At 43.2% G+C, this 23,748-nt stretch overlaps 1 protein-coding gene and 1 pseudogene across 1 annotated transcript in view; one reads left to right on the top strand and one right to left on the bottom strand.

Annotated features, from left to right (window-relative positions):
* Positions 1-23,188, top strand: part of B4GALNT3 (beta-1,4-N-acetyl-galactosaminyltransferase 3) — a 96,582-nt gene extending 73,394 nt beyond the window's left edge. Inside the window, exons 9-23 of the mRNA XM_066633475.1 lie at positions 785-885; positions 1,314-1,381; positions 2,507-2,585; positions 4,348-4,414; positions 5,587-5,724; positions 6,707-6,816; positions 9,060-9,160; positions 9,887-9,966; positions 12,557-13,559; positions 15,295-15,590; positions 16,645-16,798; positions 18,302-18,374; positions 19,375-19,528; positions 20,314-20,440; positions 23,047-23,188. Of these exons, the coding sequence (XP_066489572.1) occupies positions 785-885; positions 1,314-1,381; positions 2,507-2,585; positions 4,348-4,414; positions 5,587-5,724; positions 6,707-6,816; positions 9,060-9,160; positions 9,887-9,966; positions 12,557-13,559; positions 15,295-15,590; positions 16,645-16,798; positions 18,302-18,374; positions 19,375-19,528; positions 20,314-20,440; positions 23,047-23,152 (2,657 nt within the window). The 3' untranslated portion in view covers positions 23,153-23,188. The remainder of the gene's footprint in view (positions 1-784; positions 886-1,313; positions 1,382-2,506; positions 2,586-4,347; positions 4,415-5,586; positions 5,725-6,706; positions 6,817-9,059; positions 9,161-9,886; positions 9,967-12,556; positions 13,560-15,294; positions 15,591-16,644; positions 16,799-18,301; positions 18,375-19,374; positions 19,529-20,313; positions 20,441-23,046) is intronic.
* On the bottom strand, positions 22,658-22,774 carry LOC136657769 (5S ribosomal RNA; annotated as a pseudogene).
* Positions 23,189-23,748: the final 560 nt, after the last annotated feature.

Below are 23,748 nucleotides of genomic sequence, written 5' to 3'. Positions count from 1 at the left end.
GAAAGTGACTGGTCCAAGGTCACCCAGTAAGCTTTGTGACTGAGGGGGGTTTCGAACCTGGATCTTCCAGATCTAGGTCCACTTCCCAAACCACTACACCACTCTACCTCTGGTTTACATTCTAGTCACACCACACCCCTTGTGTGCAGTGCAGGCTCCTTTGGCATGATTGCAACAGAAAATAGGATTGTGCTGTTGTTGTTATGTTTTTACTGTATATGTCACCTCAATATTTTCCCAGGTGAGCTAGGTACAGCAATCAGATCAGAATGTGCCCTGTTTCATCAGTAAAGCAGTTGTTTTGAGATTCCCCCGCTGTATGTAATACGAGGGCAGATGTACACTACATGCTTAAACTGGCTTAATTGCTGTGATTGCAATTTTTGGTGATCTTTATTCCTCAGCAACCTCATAAAGGAATACTCCGCTTGATTTTTTGGGGTGGGGAACCATTACCATTAAACTAGCTTAGGTTATCAGTATATATATGACCTAAGATTAAATGAAGTCAGTTAAACCGGCACAATGCAGCTCAATTCCCTAAAGACATGTGGCAGGTGGCTTCTAGCCATGACAACAAAGATATGGCACCTGGACTTCTGCCAAATGTTGGCTTGTGCTCTTGGTTGTTTATTACACTTCAAAACTGGGGATTTAGGAATCAGTTGTGTAGATCTCACCCACTTTCTGAGGAGGAACTCGATCTCACCAACCACAGGAATAGATGACAGTACTCCCTTTTTGATACAACTTGCCAATGTTAATCCGAAGAATCTTCCTGTAGGTGAATTTCAGTTTGCCATTGCTGCTGATGACAATGCAGAGTTCTGGCTGAGTCCAAATGCAGGCATCTCAGGCCTCCAGCTGCTGGCCAGTGTAGGCAAGGTACAGTATGCTCTCTGATTTCTTCATTTGTTGCCATCCTGTATCCTTGATAGAAGGGGGAAATCCTTTTGATGTGTCTTACCAAGTGGCACTCCTAAAAATGTCTCCTTTTACTTTTGCTTGCTGATGAGCTGCAAACCTCAGGTTAAAGAATTCAAATGTTCACTGATAAGTTTAAAAAGCAAAACCTCTTGATTGCTGTTTTTTAGGAGTGCAAACAGAAATATTGGTATAATATGGCATAAGCTCCCACTGACTGCTGTGGTGCTAGCAGATCAGTTATGCACAGGAGCTACTGGAATCACAAGGGGGACTCTTCTGGGGTCCGCCTCTCCTTTTTTCCCCCCATGCGCAGCAAGCAAGGAATGCATTGAAGTTTCATGTGAATCAAGAATAATGTAATGGAGACATTTCTTGTTTTTGTGCAGACTGGGAAGGAGTGGACAGCACCTGGTGAGTTTGGGAAATTCAGGAGCCAGAAATCAAGGCCAGTGAAGTGAGTAACTTTAGTTTCTTTTTCGATATTACCAAGCAGTGTACAAGTCTCACCACATCCTCATGCCCACCATTTAGATGGGCTCTTGAACACAGTCTGCATGTATCTTAAATTAGTCTACCCCAGTGCTTCTCACCCATTTAGCACTGGGACCCACTTTTTAGAATGAGAATCTGTCAGGACCCACCGGAAGTGATGTCATGACCAGAAGTGACATCAACAAGCAGGAAAATTTTTAACAATCCTAGGCTGTAATCCTACTCACACTTACCCAGGAGTAAGTTCCATTGACTATCATTGTTAAAAGCATATACATAGTTTAAAGTACAGATCTGTAACATTTCCCCAAATGCAGTCGCATACCATGGGAGCATCAAGTCTAATATATTAAAAATAAAATAGTGAAATGAATGGGGACCCACCTGAAATTGGCTCGCGATCCACCTAGTGGGTGCTGACCCACAGTTTGAGAAACACTGGTCTACCCTGTGCTTTGCAAGTTTGGTGACATGTACATTTGTACCTTAGAAGTCTAAAAAGTATCTTTTTTGAACATTGTTCCTTTTTTGCAAGTGGTAGAAAGTTTTAAGCTGCCTTCCTTCCTTCATCCTTATCAGTGGAATACACTGTAATGATAAAATAACTTCAGAGTGCCTCCTTGTGGCTATTTGTCAGTATTTCCTGGAACAGAACAGGTAAAATTTACCTTTAATGCCCATCATAATCTATCTTCTAAATAAATCAACTGATTGATTACCTGAATCCTCCTCAAGTTTCCCAGAAGTCAATAAGACTAGAAGATACTGACCCCTTAACTGAAGAGGATCATTGAACAGAGACTTGAAGAAAATATGGAAGAGAAGGCTTATTTTGTTCCTACACAATATAGTTTCATGTGGAACCTTAAGCTTTCAGGGACTAGAGCCCACTTCATCACATACTCCTTATTCACTTTATGCCCTTCCTGGATAAGATTCATCCTGTCATTGTCTAGAAGAGTGGAATTTGCCCCATTACTTGGCAGAAGAGTATGCTGTGTAACCCAAAATAAAATGGTTACTTTGTTGTCCATGAGCTGCTCAAGATATTCTGCATTCATAGTTTCTTTATCGTTCCCTCTTGTAGGTTGCTGGCCTCAAATAAGTACTATTTTGAGGTGCTGCACAAGCAAGATGACAAAGGAACAGACCACGTAGAAGTGGCAGTAAGTGCTCTTGGCTAGTTATGCCATATTTGACTAATGTCTGAAGTAAGCAGCTATTTTTTAAAATCACCCTTAAGTACATACATTGGGCAACCACAGTATGTGCCAACAGTCTGACTTGATGTACTTAAAACAGGAAAGTTGACTATAGGAAATTTGCGCTTCACTTCACATAATGAAGTGTAGGTGTTCTGCTTATGCAGAAGTGGTTCTCCTCATAAGAAAGATGAAACTTGTTATATAGCCCTAAGAGTTATATTTACTTAAACTCCCTGGGTGTTTGTGCTGTGTGAGGAAGCTTAGCTGTTATTGCACATAACATTATAGATGAACAAGTCTGAAATTGAGAATTCTTAGCTTCATAGAAGACACCTCCCCAGCTTATAGGCTAGAACTAGTAGAGCTGAGCAGTGGAGAGACTGGGGAATTAAGACTTCCCCAATTTTACACATACCTCTGCCATGAACTCATGGGTGGCTTCAGGCAAGCTGCTCAGCCTCAGCTCCCCCATCTGCAATTTTATATTATTGGGGCAGAATTATATTGCAGGTTAGTTTTAATGGTTACAACAAAATAACTGTGAAGCACTTTGCACACTCAGAAAGTGCTATATACTTTCTTAGTATTCTAAGAGTATTCTATTCTAATACTAATTCTAAGTATTCTTACTAAGTATAGTAAGAGGTAGGGATGGGCAAGTCAGGCATGGCTTGACTCAAGTCTCCGCTCCCCATGACTTGACTCAAAAACAAACAACAGGGGCACTTTCCCAGTTACCCAGAATGTTTTTGCAATTTGGAAAAATTCCTTGAGTTGTTCCCTTTAAAAAGCCAGCTGTGGGTAAAAAAACGGGGCTGCTGCCAGGGTGTGTGCGTGTGTCGAAGTTCTCTTTAAACACTCCCCTGATGTCCTCGTCCCATCTGTAAACAAGGTGGGAGGGGGTGGGACGGACTGTGAGAAAGTGAGGACATAAGCGGCAAAACTCAGAAGTAGTTCCATTTGCACCAGTCATTCAATGAGGCTTCCTTCTCCCAAGTAACAACAGAGCCATGAGGAGCCATGCGTTGGAAAATGTGATCGCTATAAACTGTCCCCCCCGCAGCCTTCTCCAGCCAATCCTAAGACAAGAACCCCCTTGAGCTCCTCCTCCTGCCCTACCTCATCCAAAGAAAAAAAACCAGACCGTCCATCCTTCATCCAATGGCCATCAATTCCTTTAGAGATGGGCAAGAGAGCCCACTTGCACCTCCCACCCTCCCACCCAATGCTAAAGGAAAACATTAACGCTTCCCTGCCTCCTGGCTTGAACTTCCCTACTGCTCACCCAGTCTGAATGATGGCCCACGAGGTCTTTCATGCCACGACAAAAATAATCAAGCTCACCAGACACAGATACATGCGTGGGGAATCAGTGCCAAGTCAAGTGGCCTCAGACTCAAGTCACTGCCTGAGTCATCGGCGCAGGTGACTCGAGTCTCCGTGAGTTAGCAAAAAACACTGATTTTTGTGGCTTGAACTTGAGTTACCTGACTTAAGTTCCCATTCCTGATAAGAGGCAAAACACAGCTCATGCACCATAGATAGCACATTCAAGAAATATTCTGTGTTTGCTGCATGCTTCACGCACCTGCCAGGCCACTGAACCACAAGTGGCATTCATCTTCATGGGTTATAGTTCTGCAAGTCTGTTGTAGATAGAATCCTATTTCCTTTCTAAAATAAACTAATAAACATTGACTGCATTTGTCTCCCTCTCTTTAAGTGGAAGCTGAATGACCCTGAAACCAAGTTTGCAGTTATTGACTCTCAGTACCTCTCCCTTTATGCTAGTAAGTATCTTCCTCTCAGAGCTAATAATGCCAGATAGGCTTCTCTTTACCTACATTCATTTGTATCATCAGAAATGCTTTGTCTCCAATGTCAACAATACTAGACTAATGCAGAAATATTCCAACATGGCATTTTTTAAAATACCTGGTTGATTTCACATGGTGTCAGGCATATTGAGCATAAGATCAGGGGAAAGGATAAGGGGAGGCTTGTAAATGTCATTATTTTTGTGAAATTTGGAATCCAATTTGTGTTTCCAGATCAGTGTTACAAAATAAAGGACTTCTTCTGGAGTTATCATATCTGAATGTTCTATATATGTGTAGACATAAGTAATATTTAGTAAATGTTACTAGGGCAAATCTATACTAGAAGCACAGGCATAATTCAGATCTTGGTGTGCCACCGAAGGGCCCAATCCTATCCTATTTTCCAGCACCAGTGCAGATACAATACCTAAAGTAAGGGAACAAATGTTCCTATACCTTAAAGAATCCTCTGTGACTGCTCCCCACCACAGGAAGCAGTGCATGCGCCATTGATATGTCTGCATCAGCACTGGAAAATTGGATAGGATTGAACCCAAAGTCTGCCCTGAAGGTGGCACACAAGTGTAAGAGTACAAGATAGGTTCTGGCAAAGAAGGTACCCAGGGGACACCATGCATAGTAATAGCAAATAGCATAGCAAAACCCCCACCACCTCAGGCATGGTGAGGGCTTGTGCTGGGGCTGCCAGCTTCTTTGGCAGGAGGCAATGACATCCTTTGTTCTATTCCAATTTGCCATTATTTCTCCAGAAGGAACCCTCAGGACTAAAGTTCTAGAAGCGGCTATGCAGAGTGTATATATCACAAGCCCACATAAGAACATTCTGCCTCCACATAGGAACTCACTAGCTGCAAATGACAGAAGAGAAAATATGCAAATCTCGATCATAGTTTCAAGATATGAGAGAGCCAATTATCATGTGGGCTGCCCTTTCATTAGTGACACCTTAGTACAGGTCAGCAGCTGAGAGCAGCTGATGGTGGTGCTGGAAGAGCTTGAGGGCTGGATAAAGAGCTTCCGAGGGCCACATCCCACCTGCAGGCGTTATGTTTTGACATGTCTGTCCTAAAAGAGATTATTCTTCTTTCTTGCATCCTGTATCTTCTTATTCTGGCTCCCAGATGAAACTCTCCTGAAAATGGATGAAGTTGGTCACATCCCACAGACGTTGGCTATTCGTGCAAGCCGAACTACACGCAGTCGAATGGAACACCCAGCTGATATGCTGAAGGCTGACCCTCGAGACACCATTTATAAATGTAAATTGTGTGCTGCCAGAACTCATCGTGTGACACAAATTGGAGTAGTACAGCAGAGTTAGCTGACTTTTGTATATTCAGGGTAGTTGGTTAAGGCTCCAATCATATACACATTTACCTGGGAGTAAGTCCCATTGAACTCAGTGGGCATATTTCTGGGTAGACATATATGAGATTGTGCTGCAAAGTACTAAAAGTGTATTTTGTCTCACAAAAAGGAGTCCTCAGATTTTGCTGGGACATTGCATAGAACATCTAAATTAAATGAGGACACACTCTCCCCTTTGAAACTGAATTTTTAAAATTTTCTTACAAGTGAAATTGTGGGCAAGGTTTTTACAATATCTGTATTAAAATCAACAGGGCCAATAGAGACTAAGGGCCCAATCTTATCTTACTTTTCAGCACCAGCGCAACTGCAATGCAGCCCCAAGGTAGGGGAACAAATGTTCCCCTAATTTGAGGAGGCCTCTGTGACTGCCTCCCCACCACAAGATGCACTGCATGCCCCATTGGTACGCTGCACTGGAACTGGAAAATTGGATAGGATTGGACCCTAAGGCTGCAGCTTTACACATGTTTTCCTGGGACTATGCCCCATCGAATACAATGGGATTTACTTCTGAACAGACACACATGATATTGTGCTCTAAAGAAAGTTGCGTTGGGGTCTGGATCCCCTGGGCCCAGATACAGGCAACCCTGTGTTTAGAAGATGGTTTCTTAGAAATGTTTCCAAAGGGAACAAATTAACCCAGCAGTTGACCAAGATAACTTGTTTGTAACAAGCAAATAGAAGGGATACACAGGATATTAGCAAAAAGAGAGAAAGTTCATAATATTCACAGTGACAATGACCAAAAGGTGGGGTACAAGAAGTTAGCTAGAGGTGATCTCCAGTCGTTTGCACGTATGTTTGTGGTGCCATAGCTTGGAACTGTTCTGCTTGTGCAAATGCCTCTTTTTTGTCTTTGATTCTCAGTGCCTCTCATAAGCAAGTCACAGATGCATAAGATCCTTCCAGACTGCCCTTACAAGCCCAGCTACTTAGTCAGTGGATTTCCACTGCAACGCTATCAAGGGCTTCAGTTTGTAAGTCTCATTTCATTCACTCAACCTTTCATTCACTGTCCGTTGAAGCATATGTTGAGGGATGGCTTTAAAGTTTGGAAAATGCAGGTGGTGGTCCACAAGACTGACAAGTAATGATGGTCTTGCTTCACTGACAGTGTTTTTGGATATGTATCTGTGTGCACATGCACAGTTTTGAAAATGGCAACTGGGTGCAAGTTCACATGCTGATGCCCAAACACAGTATTTAAGGTTGCCTCTGTTCCCTGTTCTGTTCCTTTACATAATTTAATCCTAAACCCTTATGTCCGTGCTTTCCAGCACGGACATAAGGGTAATGAAGCAAGGGTAATGAAGCAAACATTCCCTTACTTTGAGGAGGCCACTGTGAGTGACACCCAACTGCAAGATGTAGCATACATCCCATTGGCACCGCTATGCCAGTGCTGGAAAGCACTGACATAAGTGGTTAGGATTGCGCCCTTAGTCTCCTGGCTCTTCTTATGACCTTGCCAGGCATTTTGCACGTTTTCTGCTGCCAGAAATTGATTGCCTGACCACTAATGCCATTGATTTGTTCTCTAGTTCAAACACGGATGGGGATAGCATACCATACCGAGCTAGGTACTACCAGTCATTTGCTCAGTTTGATATACACCTTGCATCTGAAAATGCCTTGTTACACACCTGATCTTTTTATCCATTTACTGCATGCCAGTATGCCATTTCAGAGTTTCCCTATTAAATAACGGAATGGGCTTCCATGGTGGATCAGGTGACCTCTCAGATGCATCATGAGTAATGAGAAATGTAATTCCTGTTTCGAGAGGTATTTCAAGGGTCTCTTGAAATCACCGATCCTGAAATAACGGCCTCTTAAAGTGGTTCACATTCCTTTTGCTTCTCTAGTTCTACAATTAAAGCTGTCTTTAAAATAAGGAAAAGAGCACCTAGATAATTGCAGACAGTTTTGCCTCTACGCAAAAATTTCATCTTGAGATTATGTGTCTTATTATATCTCTATGCTACCTATATACTGTGCCATCTATGTATATGGCACCTTACAGAATTATATAGTTAAGATTGTTCCCAAGGAAATTATAACCTGAAACAAATGGGGAAAATAACTGAGGGTGACAGGAAATGCAAGGGTAGGGAAGGAAGAAAGTGAACAAGTGTTAGCATACTTAAATTAGTGTTGGTGTACACAAATTTTAGTGTAGTTGAAGCTTGGTTACAGTTGGGGGTGAGGGTGAGGAAGATAAACCAAAGGTTGTGTGGAAAAGATGGGTTTTAAGAAGGGATTTGAAGGAAATGGTAATTTTATTTTTTTGTATCATCAAAACTTGTTTAGTTATATTAAACTTTGTGTTATCTATCCTGTTGTCTAATGCAGAGGTTTTCTAACTCCTTGGGAGTTTGAGAACCGAGGTAAGAGTGTGCAGGTGAGGGGACAAGGCAGTGACGCAGTCTCCAGGATCACACTGCTGCAAGGGACAGGAGGGTTTTTTTTCACTTACCTACAGCCAGAGTCCTGGGAGATAAGGGAAATTTGTGACGCCTCTGCAGGGCTCCCTGTTCATCCAAACATATAAAAATAGCAAAAAACAGTCACTTCCAGTTATCATGAAACTGGAAGTGCCCTTTTTTTTTTGCTGTTGTTAGATATTTGAAGGTGTGGGGAGCCCTGCAAAGGGCTCTGTGGGCTCCCTGAACTCCCCAGGACTCAGGCGCTGGTTTGAGAATTCTAGTTTGAGAACCTTAGGCCTAATGCATTGTAATACACATTGTGGCTGCCATCCTGACCACACTTTCCTGAGAGTAACCCCCATTGAACAAAATAGGACTTCTAAGTATTCCTGGTTATGATTGTGCCCTAAATTATACAACTACATAGTGTAAATTGTGCCTAAATTATTGATTCAATGCCAAAAATGCTGACATTTTTGAAATCTTTGCATCTTAAAGAAACATCAAAATATTCAGATAAACACAAAATTGTCCAGATTTGGTTACACAATCTAGTCAATAACACTTTGTTTTCCTTGATATGCAAAGCTAAGTATATGTTAGAATTCTACATCTGAACACCATGGTTGATGTGTAGTATAAATAAATCTGAAGCAAGCTTTTTGATTTGGGTATAGCAACCCATAGCTGTACTCTTTAAAAAAATGTTGGACTCCCCGATCATACAAAGTAACCCTGAAGTCCACTTCTAATAATGATTTTTTTGTGTGTGGATCTTTTCATGCTCTTTCCAGGTTCATTTGTCCTTTGTATATCCCAATGACTACAGTCGCCTGAGCCACATGGAGACACATAACAAGTGCTTTTACCAAGAAAATGCCTATTACCTAAAGAGGTACAATTTTCTATCTAGATAACTGAACATTTACCTTGTTTGCCATTGTAAAGTAAGGACTTCGTTTTAGGAGAGGGGGATTACTAGCTAAAAGATATGGCTCAATACTCATATTAGCTTGCCAATTGCTAAAAGGTTGTTTCAGTACCTTGGTTGCCACTAAAGCTGGAGAAATCTGAGAGTTCTCAGTTACTTCTTAGGAACTAATGGCACAATCCTAAGGTCACCTTGCACTAGTGGAACACACTGCCAGTGCAGGCTGTTGCAAAAGGGCTGTGAAGCACTTTGCAACATCGTATGAGTTACTAACACTCACTAAAATTGAGTGTCAGGACAGTTAGAACAGACAAAATATTTTTTTATCAAGTGTGTGATTAATCTGTGGAGTTCCTTGGGCTGCATGATTGAGTGCTCTTCATTGGATTACATTCTTTGAGCATAGAAAACAAACTTGTCAGGAGATGTATTTAACCTAGTCTTCTCTGAGATGCTATATTTTGTGTGTGGTAGTGTGTAGCTCTCAAAGTGCAACCCACCATGGGTAGCCTCAAAGTGGTATAGTCCCAGAAAACCCGTACAATTTCATTCTTTTGACTGAATAAAGAACACCCACAGAAACTGAAGGTAGAATCAACCTCAGACAAAGCAAGCAGGGGGGCATTAAATGCTGGTATGTTCAACAGTGAATCAATGCACATGCCTAAATCTCTTCTGTAATGCCTGCAGGTTTGGCTTCTCCAAATATATGAAAATGGATCAACCAGATGGGAAAAATCTCGATTCTGTGGAATTTACAGAAGAACCAGGTATGTATCTTCATGGCAGACACAGAAGTATAATCGTTGTCTTCTTTTGCTTCTTTCACTGCCTCTCTTACTTCCTTCAGAACCCTTCCTAAAATCCACTTTTAAGTGAAGAGCCCCTAACCTTGCTGTAATTATGTTTAAGAACATGTAACTTAAATAATTTCATATTATTCACCTGTTTACTCCATCTCCATTTCTCTTCCCTTCTTCTCTTGCCTATTGTATTAATACTGAGATTGAAATTCCTGTGGGACAGGGACCTATACTTTCCTTCTCTAAAAAGTGTATGGGATCATCATAAATAGTCATAATAAGTATGACTGACAGTATGTATTGGCAACCTTCAGTCTCGAAAGACTATGGTATCGCGCTCTGAAAGGTGGTTCTGGCACAGCGTCTAGTGTGGCTGAAAAGGCCAATCCGGGAGTGACAATCCCTTCCACACCGGGAGCAAGTGCAGTCTGTCCCTGGTCTGTCTCCCTGGCTATGGGCCTTCCTTCTTTGCCTCTTAGCCTCAGACTGTTGGCAAAGTGTCTCTTCAAACTGGGAAAGGCCATGCTGCACAGCCTGCCTCCAAGCAGGCCACTCAGAGGCCAGGGTCTCCCACTTGTTGAGGTCCATCCCTAAGGCCTTCAGATCCCTCTTGCAGATGTCCTTGTATCGCAGCTGTGGTCTACCTGTAGGGCGCTTTCCTTGCACGAGTTCTCCATAGAGGAGATCCTTTGGGATCCGGCCATCATCCATTCTCACGACATGACCAAGCCAACGCAGGCGTCTCTGTTTCAGCAGTGAATACATGCTAGGGATTCCAGCACGTTCCAGGACTGTGTTGTTTGGAACTTTGTCCTGCCAGGTGATGCCGAGGATGCGTCGGAGGCAGCGCATGTGGAAAGCGCTCAGTTTCCTCTCCTGTTGTGAGCGAAGAGTCCATGACTCGCTGCAGTACAGAAGTGTACTCAGGACGCAAGCTCTGTAGACCTGGATCTTGGTATGTTCCGTCAGCTTCTTGTTGGACCAGACTCTCTTTGTGAGTCTGGAAAACGTGGTAGCTGCTTTACCGATGCGCTTGTTTAGCTCGGTATCGAGAGAATGAGTGTCGGAGATCGTTGAGCCAAGGTACACAAAGTCATGGACAACCTCCAGTTCATGCTCAGAGATTGTAATGCAGGGAGGTGACTGACAGTAAGTGAAAACAAAATAGGAAACTTGGGATGGATAAAGTAAAAAGAGGTGAGTTTAGATAACTGACAAAGGAGGTACAACCAGAGTGAGGAACTTGTGTAATTTAGAACAAGGTGCTTAGTCTTCACATAGAAACACATTCTTTCCTCTCCCAAACACAGCACCTGTATTGACAGAAAGCCCAAGGGTTCTTGTATGTTTTTCCTTTTGCAGCAGATTGTTCGAGGGGAGCAATATACATGGGAAAACGTTATTGAATGATTCCTCCCCTCCCCCTGCCATTTCTGTGATCAATGGGCAGCCTCCATAACTCCATTTCAACTTTGAGAAAGCCACGTGTTGAAAGCTAATAATGGACTTCTTCACATAGCACATAATTAGTCTGTGGAATGCATTGCCACAGATGTGGTGATCACCACTAGCTGTGATAGCTTTTGAAAAAAGATTGAATAAATTCATGGAGGACTGGTCTATCAATGGCTACTAACCATGATGCCTAAGGTTCAGTAGTGGTATGCCTCTGAATATTAGTTGTAGGGAGCAATGCTGAGGGAGATGTATACCATGCTCTCCAGCTTCTGGACTTTCCAGAGACAGCTGGTGGACCACTGTGCAAAATAAGATTTTGGATAAGATAGGCCTTTGGCAAGATCCTGCAGGGTTTTCCTTATGTCTTTTGTTCTATGTAGTTAACTCTTACCCTGCAAACTGGATAAGAGGCACTTTTTAAGTGGATGCTCCTCTTTTATTTAGCGGGGGGGGGGGGGAGAGTAACTGGCCTTCCTCACCCTGCACTGTCTTTTCTAGTAGCTGTCAGCTGGTGTTCTTTTGCATCCTTTTAGATTGTGAGCCCTTTTGGGACAGGGAGCCATTAGTTGTTTGTTTGATTTTCTCTGTAAACTGCTTTGTGAACTTCCTGTTGAAAAACAGTATATAAATACTGTTAATTAATAATAATAATAGTTTGGACTTCATCCACACAGGTTGGGAAATTTATGTTGGAAGACAGAACTAGGTAAAAGTCTTAGATTTTTATTTTTTTTTTACAGAAAACTGATGGTGGTGTGAGAGAATCATCATTGTGTACTGTGTGTATTCTCATGGATTCTTTTCCTGTCCCACTGGCCAAACAGATTTTGCAGGATATTTTTAATGCTTCAAAAGCAATTTGTGTATATACAGCATACCATGGTGGTTCTATCATAGTACTAAACTCTGTTAAAAAAAACTATTGTTTGGGTCCAGCCTTAGGAAAAAGTAACTTTGAGGGGAAGGGAGAACTGGTATGTAAAAGAAGGTGGACTTGGCAGGAAGAGGCAATATTTTAATTTTAATTCCTTTCTCCATGCAGAAGATGGCAAGAGAATGACAAAGCATAGGAGATATAATGATGTGTTATTTTTTTCAGGCTTTGAGGGAGAAAATTTTGATGATATCCAATATTCAGACCCAGGAACAGAAGATACAGTTTACTTACTGAACTCCTCCAGACTCAGTGCTGGTAGAAACCCTGTCCTGACAACACACTATGCCAATGTTGATGATTATTTCCCAAAGCATAGGAATCTCTTGTCAGTTACAGTGCAGGATACACAGAGCAAAGATCCTAAAAGACTGAGATTTACACCAGCCAGTCAAAACAAGAGTAAAATCAATCGAGAAAGAGATTCACCAAAAAAGAGGCCACATGTGAGAGGCAGAGTCAAAGAAAACTCCAGAAACTCTCCTCGTCATGACAGGAGTGTCCAGGAGTTAACAGCCAAGAGGAAAGTGGACGATGAGGACCTGCAGACCAACAAAAGGCCCAGATTGGCCGGGGAGCAACATCTTATTACACACAAGGAGTCAGCAGAACAGATCCTAAGAAAAACCAGTTCTGCCCAAACAGGAATTAGTGCAAACCTAAACAAGGACCCATCATTGGACAACACAAAAATAAGGAGACAATACCAAGTCATTGACAAAGGAGCTGGAAAGGCAGCCTTCCACAGACAACCTGTTCATGAGGACCAGTGGCTCAACCAAGTGGATTCATATATAGCCCAGCATAAGGCAGCAGACGCTGCAAATGTCATCTTGGAAAGGGTGGATCTGGATTCTCAGCATCCTGCCAGGACTGCATCTACTTGGCCAACTGTGCAAGAGGAAAAAGAGATAATGCTAGTGGAAGAGGAAGACGAAGAGGAAAAAGAGGTAGATGTAGAGGAAGAGGGCTTCGACTATGTGCCCGTGTTTGACCAGCCAGTGAACTGGGAGCAGACCTTCAGAGCAAGTAACCTGGACTTCCAGTTGCTGCGAACAGACTGGATTGACCTGAGGTGCAACACTTCAGGGAACCTGCTACTGCAAGAGAAGGAAGCTCTAGAGGTTACCCGGGTGTTCATGAAGAAGCTCAACCAGAGAAACAAAGGGTAAGTCAGAAAGTGTCTTTGCAGTCTCTCTGATTTTTGCTGAGAAGAATGGTGGCATGCAGCATATAATGGGGTAGTACTTTGGACCCTCTGTGTTTACATAGGAAGGTAGACATGCCCTGGACCTCATCGGGAAAGGAAGAGTAGATTGCTTTCTGTAGGCTCAGATATATTATACCACAGTTTTGGAGAAGCTATGAATTTGAAATGTAAACCTTCACTTCAGCTTCCCCCTACCTATTTTGGCATTTCCACTGGTCAGTCCTGTTGTCTGCCACAGTACTTGAACTTGGAGTCTCGTGGGCCAAGCTGTTCCTTTCTGTCTGAGCCACTAGAGAAGCTGGTTGGAAGTGGTAACTATAGGGCAGTGATGGCGAACCTTTTAGAGACCGAGTGCCCAAACTGCAACCCAAAACCCACTTACTTAACGCAAAGTGCCGATAGGCAATTTAACCTGAATACTGAGGTTTTCCTTTAGAAAAAATAACTCATACATTAACATCTTTTTGCTGCTTCCCTCAGCCTGTGCTGTGCAGTGTAGAGGGGTGGCTGGGTGGCTGTATGAGCGGCTGGAACACAGGAACATAAGAACATAAGAAGAGCCCGCTGGATCAGGTCAATGGCCCATCTAGTCCAGCTCCTGTATCTCACAGTGGCCACACTAAGTGTCTCACAGTGGCCACATCTAAGCCTCACTGAGTACAGTGGACTTACTTCTGAGTAGACATGCAATCCTACTGCATAGACAGTAGGATTGGGCTCTGAGGCTGCAATCCCAGCCATGCTTTCCTGGGAGCAAGTCCCAATGACTCTAATGGGACCTACTTCGTACAGGGCTGGTGCCTCAAAGCCTGCAGCAGCAGCAGCAGCTTTGCTGAGCCCACCCGACACACTGCACCTTCACGCTGCGTGCGAGCCTCCCGCTTTACCCCAGACAGGGGAGGGAGGAAGCGCTCCCATTGGGCTGCTGGGGGTGACGTGAGAAATGTCCCCTCACAGAGCCTCTCAGCCTTGCTCCTCCCCGGGGGCCTGGCTCTTCCCCCTGCTGTCCGTTCCTTTCCCCTGGCTGCTGGCGCCTTCCAGGATCGGTTTGCAGAGGCTTTCGCCTGGCAGCTGGGCGATGGCTTGAGTGCCCACCAACAACGTTCTGCGTGCCCTCGGTTAACCATCACTGCTATAGGGTATTGATCCCTCTTAACACTTCTCCAGCGGCTTCACAGTACTTAAGCCTAAACACCTGACAAGAGAATGAGCAATGCTGTTGGTGAGGGCTGAGCTCACTTCTGAGTTAGGCAGTCAGGTCCAAGAAAGGAAGCTTGCACTGTCTGAACCTATTTGTGCTATGAATACTTTCCAGTCTTATGCCATTTTAGCCATCATGACACCACCCCAAAGAATCCTGGGAATTGTAGTTTGTTGAGGGTGTTGAAAAATCTGTTAGAGATCCCAAGCCTTTGTACAGAATGATTCCCTGAGATAAGGGGAAGGACTATTAAACAAAGCTTAAAATCTCTAAAGTAGATGCATCCTTTTGCTGTTCCTTGCAATGCTACCATTGCATGCTTTGCATAATCCTTACCTTCATCCTTCAGCCTTATCAGGTGCAAAAGAAATAAACCTTGCAAAGGGCACAGTACAGATCTTGCAGGTTTTATACCTACCAGGCTTATGGACTTGCACTAAGTCAGATACTGTTGCTGATCCTGATATGCAAATATGATATTGTCAACTGTAGACGGTTCCAGTTGCGGCGCATTGTGAATGTGGAGAAGCGGCAGGACCATCTGCGGGGCAGCCGTTACCTGCTGGAGTTGGAGCTGCTCGATCGGGGAGGACGCCTTGTCCGTTTCTCAGAATACATCTTTGCACGGGACTGGCATGGTGTCAGCAGTGGTGAGGAGGTGAAGCTTATGAAGGACATAGCATGGGGCCGCCAGCGTCACTTGATGGCCAGCACAGGTGAACCAGTCCTTTGTTGGCCATTGGGCTTTACCTGGAATCATCGTGCTGTCGTTCATTTCATAGTGCCAGGTAAGGTTGGGGGGGGGGGGGAGTGTCTTTAGAGTTGATAGAGCATTATTCAGAACTTGTCAAAATAGCAAAAGGAGATTGATGTTATTTGGCCCTTTGTCCATGAGTAGGGATCCTAGGTCAGTTTTTCAAAACACAGTGGAATTGAAAGGTCTCTGCCATGTTTTCTCATCAAGACGAAGTGTTTGTACCTTAGTTTGCAGAGCAGTCTTTTGTTTTACAAGCAGCAATCCTAGTTGCATTTGGGTTGACCCTCTTTTTCTGGCCTGTACCTCTGTCCTCTTTCTTAGCTTTCAGAAATCATGTCAGAAACTTGCCATTCTCTGTCACATTTCCCAAATGCTACTAGGACAAAGTACCCAGCTTGTGTACTAGAACTGAAAATTAGTATCTCAGTGAACGATGTCATTCAGTAACCGGTTCCCTTGAAGCACAGAATTATGTGAATTCCATGATAGCAGAAAAGCCATAGAATGTGATATTAACTGAAATTCTTAGAAAGCTACATTCTTCAACTATTTTTTAAGGCACCCTGCGGTTGCAGATAATGCCAGAATGGGTCTCCTCGGATCTGCACCAGCCATTTTACTGGCACAGGTTTGAGAGAGTAGGGGAGAGGGAATGGCAATTGGAATCTCAGCACAAGTTGCTGCTGCTGGGAACACCCCTTCCCTCCCCATTCCACCTTCCACTCTTTCCGCCCAGAAACTTCCCCATTCCTCCACCACATCATTAGGTCACTCATCTCAGCTGTGGCTTACCTGCCTCAGTGCAGGTTGCGCTCTGCAGCAGCATGCCCCTGCCACTGTTCGCAGCAGCATCCCCAAAATGGCTGCTGGCATTGCACGTAAAAGTATGTACATGTACAAAGGCAGGTCATACATGCCTTTATACTTGATTCAAAGGCTTGTTCAGACTGGGCTGTAAATCTGACACTCAAACCGCCATACCATATTGGCTTTCAAAAAGGAATGCATTTCATAGCCATTTGTATAAGTCTTGAAACCACTTTTGCTCTGATTCTATTGTTCCGCTTGCTTCTTCTGTCAATCAGTGAAAAACCAGGCACGCTGGGTACTGCAATTCATTTCTGACATGGAAGAGCTGCTCAGGGTTACAAAGGACCCCCACTTCAATGTCATAATCACAGACTATAGCAGTGATGATATGGATGTGGAAAAGGCTCTGAAGAAGTCCACCTTGCGCAGGTGAGAATATGGTTTTTGCAACAATCAGGTACAGATCACTGTGTACAAAGCACATACAGACATAACACTTTTTGTTGGCGAAGCAGTCAGGAGCAGGATCCTACATTCCATTTGCCCCACCCCTTCTTTTTGAAGCACAAATTCCCTCTGCTCGGTTTAACCCTTGTTTGCACTAGCTCACTAGAACATCTCAGCTCATGTAAATATTATTACTAAGAATATTTATATACTGTTTTTCAAAGCAAAGGGTCTCAGTTTACAGAGAAAAATCAAATAACTCCCTGTCCCAAAAGTGTTAACAATCTAAAAAGATGCAGAAGAACACCAGCAAGCAGCTCCTAGAAAAGACACTGTTCTGGGATGAAGAGGGACAGTTACTCTCCTCCATTAATTGTAAGAGGAGCTCCACTTGAAAAAGTGCCTTTGCCCAGTTAGCAGGGATAAATTGTTCTGAAACCACAGTTGAAAGATCCTGCATTCTGCTGCAAATGAAACTTTCCTCTGTCAGCTCTCATTGTGTTTAACGCTACCTCTGCAAAAGCATTAACTGCAGTTAGATCCAAGGTTCGTACTTAATGTAGGTTCTTTAAACTATGGTTACAGATATGTGGTTAAGTAGGATTCAGTTAGCATAGTCTGCAGTTAAGGTTGCTACAGGTGTAACAGTTGACCATGAATACACCCTTTAGAGCAGTGGTTCCCAGACTGTGAGCCATGGCTCTCCAGGGAGCCTTGGCAACCAGTCAGGGGAGCTGCGGAATCCTTGCAAAAAATCCGCCAAGCTTTGCTATAGAATTGTAGCCTTAATTGGGAGCCATGGCCAATGGCCCAGTAGGTCAAAGGAGATGCCAGTTGAAAAAGTTTGGTAATCTCTGCTATAGAATAAATCTATATGCCAGGTGGGAGTCAGATGAGTGAAGGGAATTCATTTCACTCCTGTTTATTTAACTATGGTTAAGCAATTTGGAACACTGTGCCTACAGTCTCCTAAACAATTTATTATGAACTTTCATACTGAAGCTAAACTTTCATGTGACTTTAGTCTCGACATACTGTTCTAATATTTGTTCTTGTGAGAGCTACACAAATCAATTAAAATACTATACTCCAGTTTTCCGAAATGATGATGCTTTAACTTTCTATAGAGCACTTTTAATTTGCCATTTGTTTTACATTTGTAAAGTGTTTTACACACTTTACAAAGTGGAAAGAGGTTACTATTATTTCCCATCTTGCAGATGGAAGACTGGAGTTAAGAGATGGTGATTTGTTTCAAGTTAATTTACAGTGAGTTCCTAGCTGAAATGGCTCTTGAACCCAAGGCTCCCAGGATCCAGCCTGCAATCCTCATTTTGGTCTGTGGCTCTGATTCATGCCTGGCTAGGCAGAACGGTACTGTTGGAAGCAGTTATATCCTGGTCCAGCTTCCAGGCCAAATAGTTCTCAGCAAGAGGGAGTTTGCTGGTAAAAAATATACCAATTTTTTGTTCAACTTCTCTTCAGGTACCAGTACTTGCGGCTGACAGGGAATTTTGAGCGCTCTGCAGGCCTGCAGGCTGGGATAGATCTAGTAAAGGTGAGTGATGATTAAGCTGAGATGTTGGGGATGCTGAAAAATATTAGCGTATTCCAATATGATTAAAAAAAACACTTTGAATTCTTATAGAAGTTTTTCCTCAAAGGCAAATCACATGAGAATATTTTGAAGGAGCAGGATGCGTTTAGACCAGAGAAAAGAAAGTGGCAGGAGGCAGGAATCTGTTGAACCATTTAGAAAGATATTAAAAAGAAGCAGGGAAGTAGTTCTGAGGATAGGGCAAGAAACTGTGGGTTTAAATGATAGAAAAATGGATTTAGAGTAAACAGATGATGTGCTTTTTAACTCTCAAAGTGTTCTAGCAATGGAAAAATTGCTTATGGAGGTAGTGGAATCTTTTCTCACACACAATTTTGCAAAAAGACATCTGCTACAAATAGTTTACACATGGTTTTTTTGTATAAAGGTGAAAGAGATATAAAGCATTATATCTCTTTGAATATCTTGATTCTGTGTGCAGCTCTTTCTTTCAAGCTAAAATGTTTCAAGCTAAAACATTTATTTAATGTTTTTATGATGGATGGTTTTTTTAATGCTGATGTGCGAATCCCCCCTCAGCCGTGAAGCTTCCTGGGTGACTTTGGGCCAGTTACTTTCTCTCAGCCTCATCTACCTCACAGGGTTTTTGTGAGGACAAAAGAAGGGAGCAGCTATGTACACCACTCTGAGCTCCTTAGAGGAAGGGCGGTATAAAAATGTGAAAAATAAATACATAAAATGTTTGCCGCTGGCTGGCTTGTAATGTGTATTTTATAGTTATAGTTTTATGTGTGTTTTATAGTTTATATATTTTAATTGGTTGTGAGCCACCTTGGGTGCCCTTCAGGGGAAAGGTGGGGTAAAAACCGAATGAATGAATGAAATGCAGAATCCAGAAAGAAGGCATTTTCATGAGGTTTGTGCACATGTATGTATTTGTGCCTTAAATATAGTGGCCTGTGTTGATAACAGTCTAAAAGGCCTTTGTCTCTGCTTCTAGGATCCACACAGCATCATTTTCTTATGTGATCTCCACATCCATTTTCCATCAGGGATCATTGACTCAATACGAAAACACTGTGTGGAGGGGAAAATGGCCTTTGCGCCCATGGTTATGAGACTGCATTGTGGCGCATCCCCTGAGTGGCCTGATGGTAAGAGAAGCGTCCTTCGTTTTGTCCTTCTTTGTCAGTGTAACAGAGAACAGAGTGGACTCCCAGACACACTAGTTCTCTCTGGCTGCAATCCTATACATGTTCCCATTCAGATCATTAGGACTTTGTTCAGAGTAGACATGCATAGCTCTGCAGTATATGCTGAGGGCTATTTTGATTTGGAGTCATATGAGAGTGCCCATCTCCAGTGTGAAGTAATACAGGCCAGATGCAGGTTTACTCCTTCAGTGAGAACAAGATCATTAAAAGAACAGAAATGTCTGAGTTGTGGGGTCCTATTCATGTTTTCCAGTAAAAACCAACTGGAGCTTATAGACTCATTAGGATCTCTATACCTGCAAGAGTGTGTTTCTTTTTTTCTGGCACATGTGTTTGCTATTGGACTTCCATTTGGTTGGGTTTCTTTGTTTTTCAGGGCAGGAGCTTGAAGTAGTGATTGTGCCAGGTTGTTGGGGTTCTGAGTCAAATCCTGCACTGGGCCCTCTAGGGCCCCTTGTCCACTCCCTGAAGGTACACTGGGAATCATCACTGCCTTGGGAACTGAGTGTTCTGGAGGTTGGTCAGGTCAGGTGGAACCTCTGATGGGTGTAGCCCTCAACCAGTGTCCAACCCTACCATTCTCGTTTTCCATCCTGGTTGGAAAAAGTGTTTAATTTTGGCTCTTTGGCCAAAAGCAAATAGGTGTCACAGGTGGGACTCAGAGCTGTATTTGTGAGTATTAAAAAAGTAGACATGGCTGATGTGTTTGGTTTTTGCCTTCACAGGCTACTGGGAGGTGAATGGTTTTGGTCTCCTGGGTATATACAAGTCTGACCTCGTTCATATCGGAGGCATGAACACCAAAGAGTTCCGGGAACAATGGGGAGGAGAGGATTGGGAGCTCCTGGACAGGTCAGTTGAGATACAGATTCACAGTTTTCTCTGCCTGGGCTCAATAGCTGATGGTCCCAATTCTAGCTGCAGAGGTAGCATTGGCATTCTCTTTTGAGTCTCCCTCTCCTAACCTTTACAGAGGGTAACTGGTTCCTAGAACCTTTTTCAAACCTCTGCCACTTTGACAAAGAATTTAGATAGATCTGTAGTATGAGCAGCACATGTAGACAGAATGGGAGAATACATCATGAAAAACTAACAGTTTCTCTCGAAACTCATTATTGGAACCAGTTGTCACAGAACCAACTTGGGCTGCAACCCTGTACTTACCTGGAAGTAAGCCACACTGAATTCCCTGGGACCGAATAGGCATTCATAGGATTGATCTGTTAATCATTTAACACACAGTTAACTGATTACAGTGTTAACACACGGTGATGAACTTAGGCTGCAACCCTATACATACTTACCTGGGAGTAAGCCCCATTGAATTTCCTGGAACTGAATAGGCATTCATAGGATTGATCTGTTAGGGCGCAATCCTAACCCCTATGTCAGTGCTTTCTAGCACTGGCATAGCGGTACCAATGGGACATGTGCTGTGTCCTGCAGTTGGGTGTCACTCATGGTCACCTCCTCAAAGTAAGGGAATGTTTGTTCCCTTACCTCAGAGCTGCATTGCCCTTATGTCAGTGCTGGAAAGCACTGTGCTGGAAAGCACTGACATAAGGGGTTAGGATTGCACCCTAAGTGTATATTCCCTTGTTAATACATGGAATATGTCGTTCCAAACATCTTTCATTTCTTTTGCCTTACCTCTGATTCCTAGCACCTTGTTTTTCCCCTACGTTATAGTTTGTCTATTTTTTCTACTTTGTAAACCCATTTCTGTATTTGAAAAATCTTTGCCTTCTTAGGTTAAAGACAAGAGCTCTTAAAGAATCAGTTGTCTCCTCCCTCCAGCAACTGCTTGAGTCAGTGCTACAAGTGGTCTGGGAGTGCATGTGTGTGAGTGAAAGAGAGAGGGAGAGAGAGGTCAGGAGCAGTTGGGACAGTTGGCACTCCATTCTCTACTCCACCAATGACCTCCAACATGGAGAGTGGCCTTGGTCAACTGACAACTTCCTCACTTGAGGTGGAACCCCAAATCCTTCTCTGTTGGCAGCAGATCTACCCCCGAGGGTTAGGCAGGGACATAGGAATGACATCCAGGACTGGTTGTGGTGCCATACCTCAGAGCTCCCTTGAAGAACCTGAGAATGCATGGGAAGCGTGACACACGGGGTGTAGCCCTGACTTCTCATCACTGCAGCACATCAAAAGAATAGTGAGGGTAGAATACTGAGTAAACAGGAACACCTTATGAATAATACTGGACAGAATGCAAGTTGTGACCTTGAAATTTGGGAAACTGTTTAAATGTTTGTTTGAAACTCATTAACTGTTTTTTTTAGCTAATGTGGTTTGGCTGATATACTAAATTCATATCCTCATCTAAGGGCCCAATCCTATCCAAGTTTCCAGTACTGATGCAGCCGCAATGCAGCACCAAGATAAGGGAACAAAGGTATTCTTACCTTGAGGAAGCCTTTGTGACTGCTCCCTACTGCAGGATGCAGGGCACACCCCTTTGGCATGGCTCATCTGCACTGGAAAGTTGGATAGGATTGGGTCCTAAGTCATACTGTGCTCTTTTGCCAGTTTCTGCACTGCAAAGCACCACACTTACTAGTCTAGGTTAGATGGCTGTAGCTGGATCAGCACTCATCATAGAGAAGCACTCATGCACTCATGCTTGGAGAAGGAGACTTTAGGGATACAGCATCTAGATAAGCATAGTTTGTTCATGATTCAGCACATAATTTTTTCCTCTTACAGTAACAGTTGGCAATTTTCTGGACATGGACAGTGGCCATATGGCCTTCTGGAAGTGGGAAGGCCTCTTTCTCATGATCAGGAGGCAGGAAGCTGAAGTTAATTTTTAATCATAGGAAGAAAAGGCTTCCTACTACCTTTCCATTCCTGTCTTAGCTAGGAAGCTGCTACTTTTGCAGCCTTGCCCATTTACCATCCTGTTCTATTTCTAATTCTTAGGCTGCAATCTTGTACACACTTACCTAGAAGAGTAAACATGCATAGAACTGTGCTCTTAGTCTCTTATTATTCCTTCTTAGGGAGTTGGTAGAGCAGATGTTTCACGGTTGGCAACCCTCAGTCTCGAAAGACTATGGTATAAGCCTACAGCACCCGGTATTCCCAGGTGGTCTCCCATCCAAGTACTAACCAGGCCTGACCCTGCTTAGCTTCCGAGATCAGACAAGATCGGGCATGTGCAGGGTAATAGTTGCAAAAAGAATAAAGATGGAGGAAGAATCTTGCTTCCTCCCCCAGAAAGGCATGCACAGGCTCTGCCAGGCTCTGACTCCTTTCCCCCAGAGGAGGAATGCTGAGTGGAGGCTGTCTCCTTTGTACCACGTGGAAGCTTCTAAACGCCCATCTGCTTTGCACCTTCATCTCATGTCAGTTGAATTCACAGAACTTTTCTTAGCCTCCAAGCTCTGTTAAGACAGGCATAGTTTTTGCCATTTTAATTAGTTTGTGGTTTAAATCTCCTTCTCACACAGAATCTTTCAAGCTGGCCTGGAGGTGGACCGACTCTCACTCAGGAAATTCTTCCACCACTTCCACTCCAAGCGGGGCATGTGGAACCGACGTCAGCTAAAGATATGATGCCATTTGCACTCCTGAATCCATTTGCACGCACTTTATCCAGATAACTTACCAAGCATACACTTGCTTTCTCCCACAGTGAAAGTGAAAAAGAAGTGGAAAAAAAAATAGGAAGAATATCATGCTACCTCTAGAATCTTTCATCCAATTAGTTGCTTTTGAAAGTGTGAAACAAATTTTCTTACCAGAACTGCACAGGAGCACTTCTGGAAAAGCAACAGGCATACAACATGGATTCCTCTCTACCCCCTCCCCCTTTTAGACTTTTAAAAAATGGTGCCTTAAAAATGTTTTATGGAAGCAAAATGCAAAGTGAATGGCATCATTCTATCCAGACGGATGATGAGAATGGCACACAGTGGCCTAGAAAACCTTTGTTCGTGGGAGAATGGCTCTTCCAAAGCAAGAGTCAGTAGATAGAAATGAAAAGGTACCAGAGCTGGAGTGCCTTACACAGTGTGTTAGAAGAAATACCCTTCTTGTATCTAGTATGTGTTATTTATAATGAGGCAGGGTGTTTGTTTTTTTGAGATACTTGAAGAAAACCTTCTGAAATTCTTGCCTTTGGACCAAAGTCAGCCAGTTTTCAGATGTAG

Source organism: Tiliqua scincoides, chromosome 7, assembly GCF_035046505.1.
Source record: "Tiliqua scincoides isolate rTilSci1 chromosome 7, rTilSci1.hap2, whole genome shotgun sequence".
Classification (NCBI taxonomy): Eukaryota; Metazoa; Chordata; class Lepidosauria; order Squamata; family Scincidae; genus Tiliqua; species Tiliqua scincoides.
Note: the sequence above shows the minus strand (reverse complement) of the source record. Positions and strands in the feature narration are given on the sequence as shown.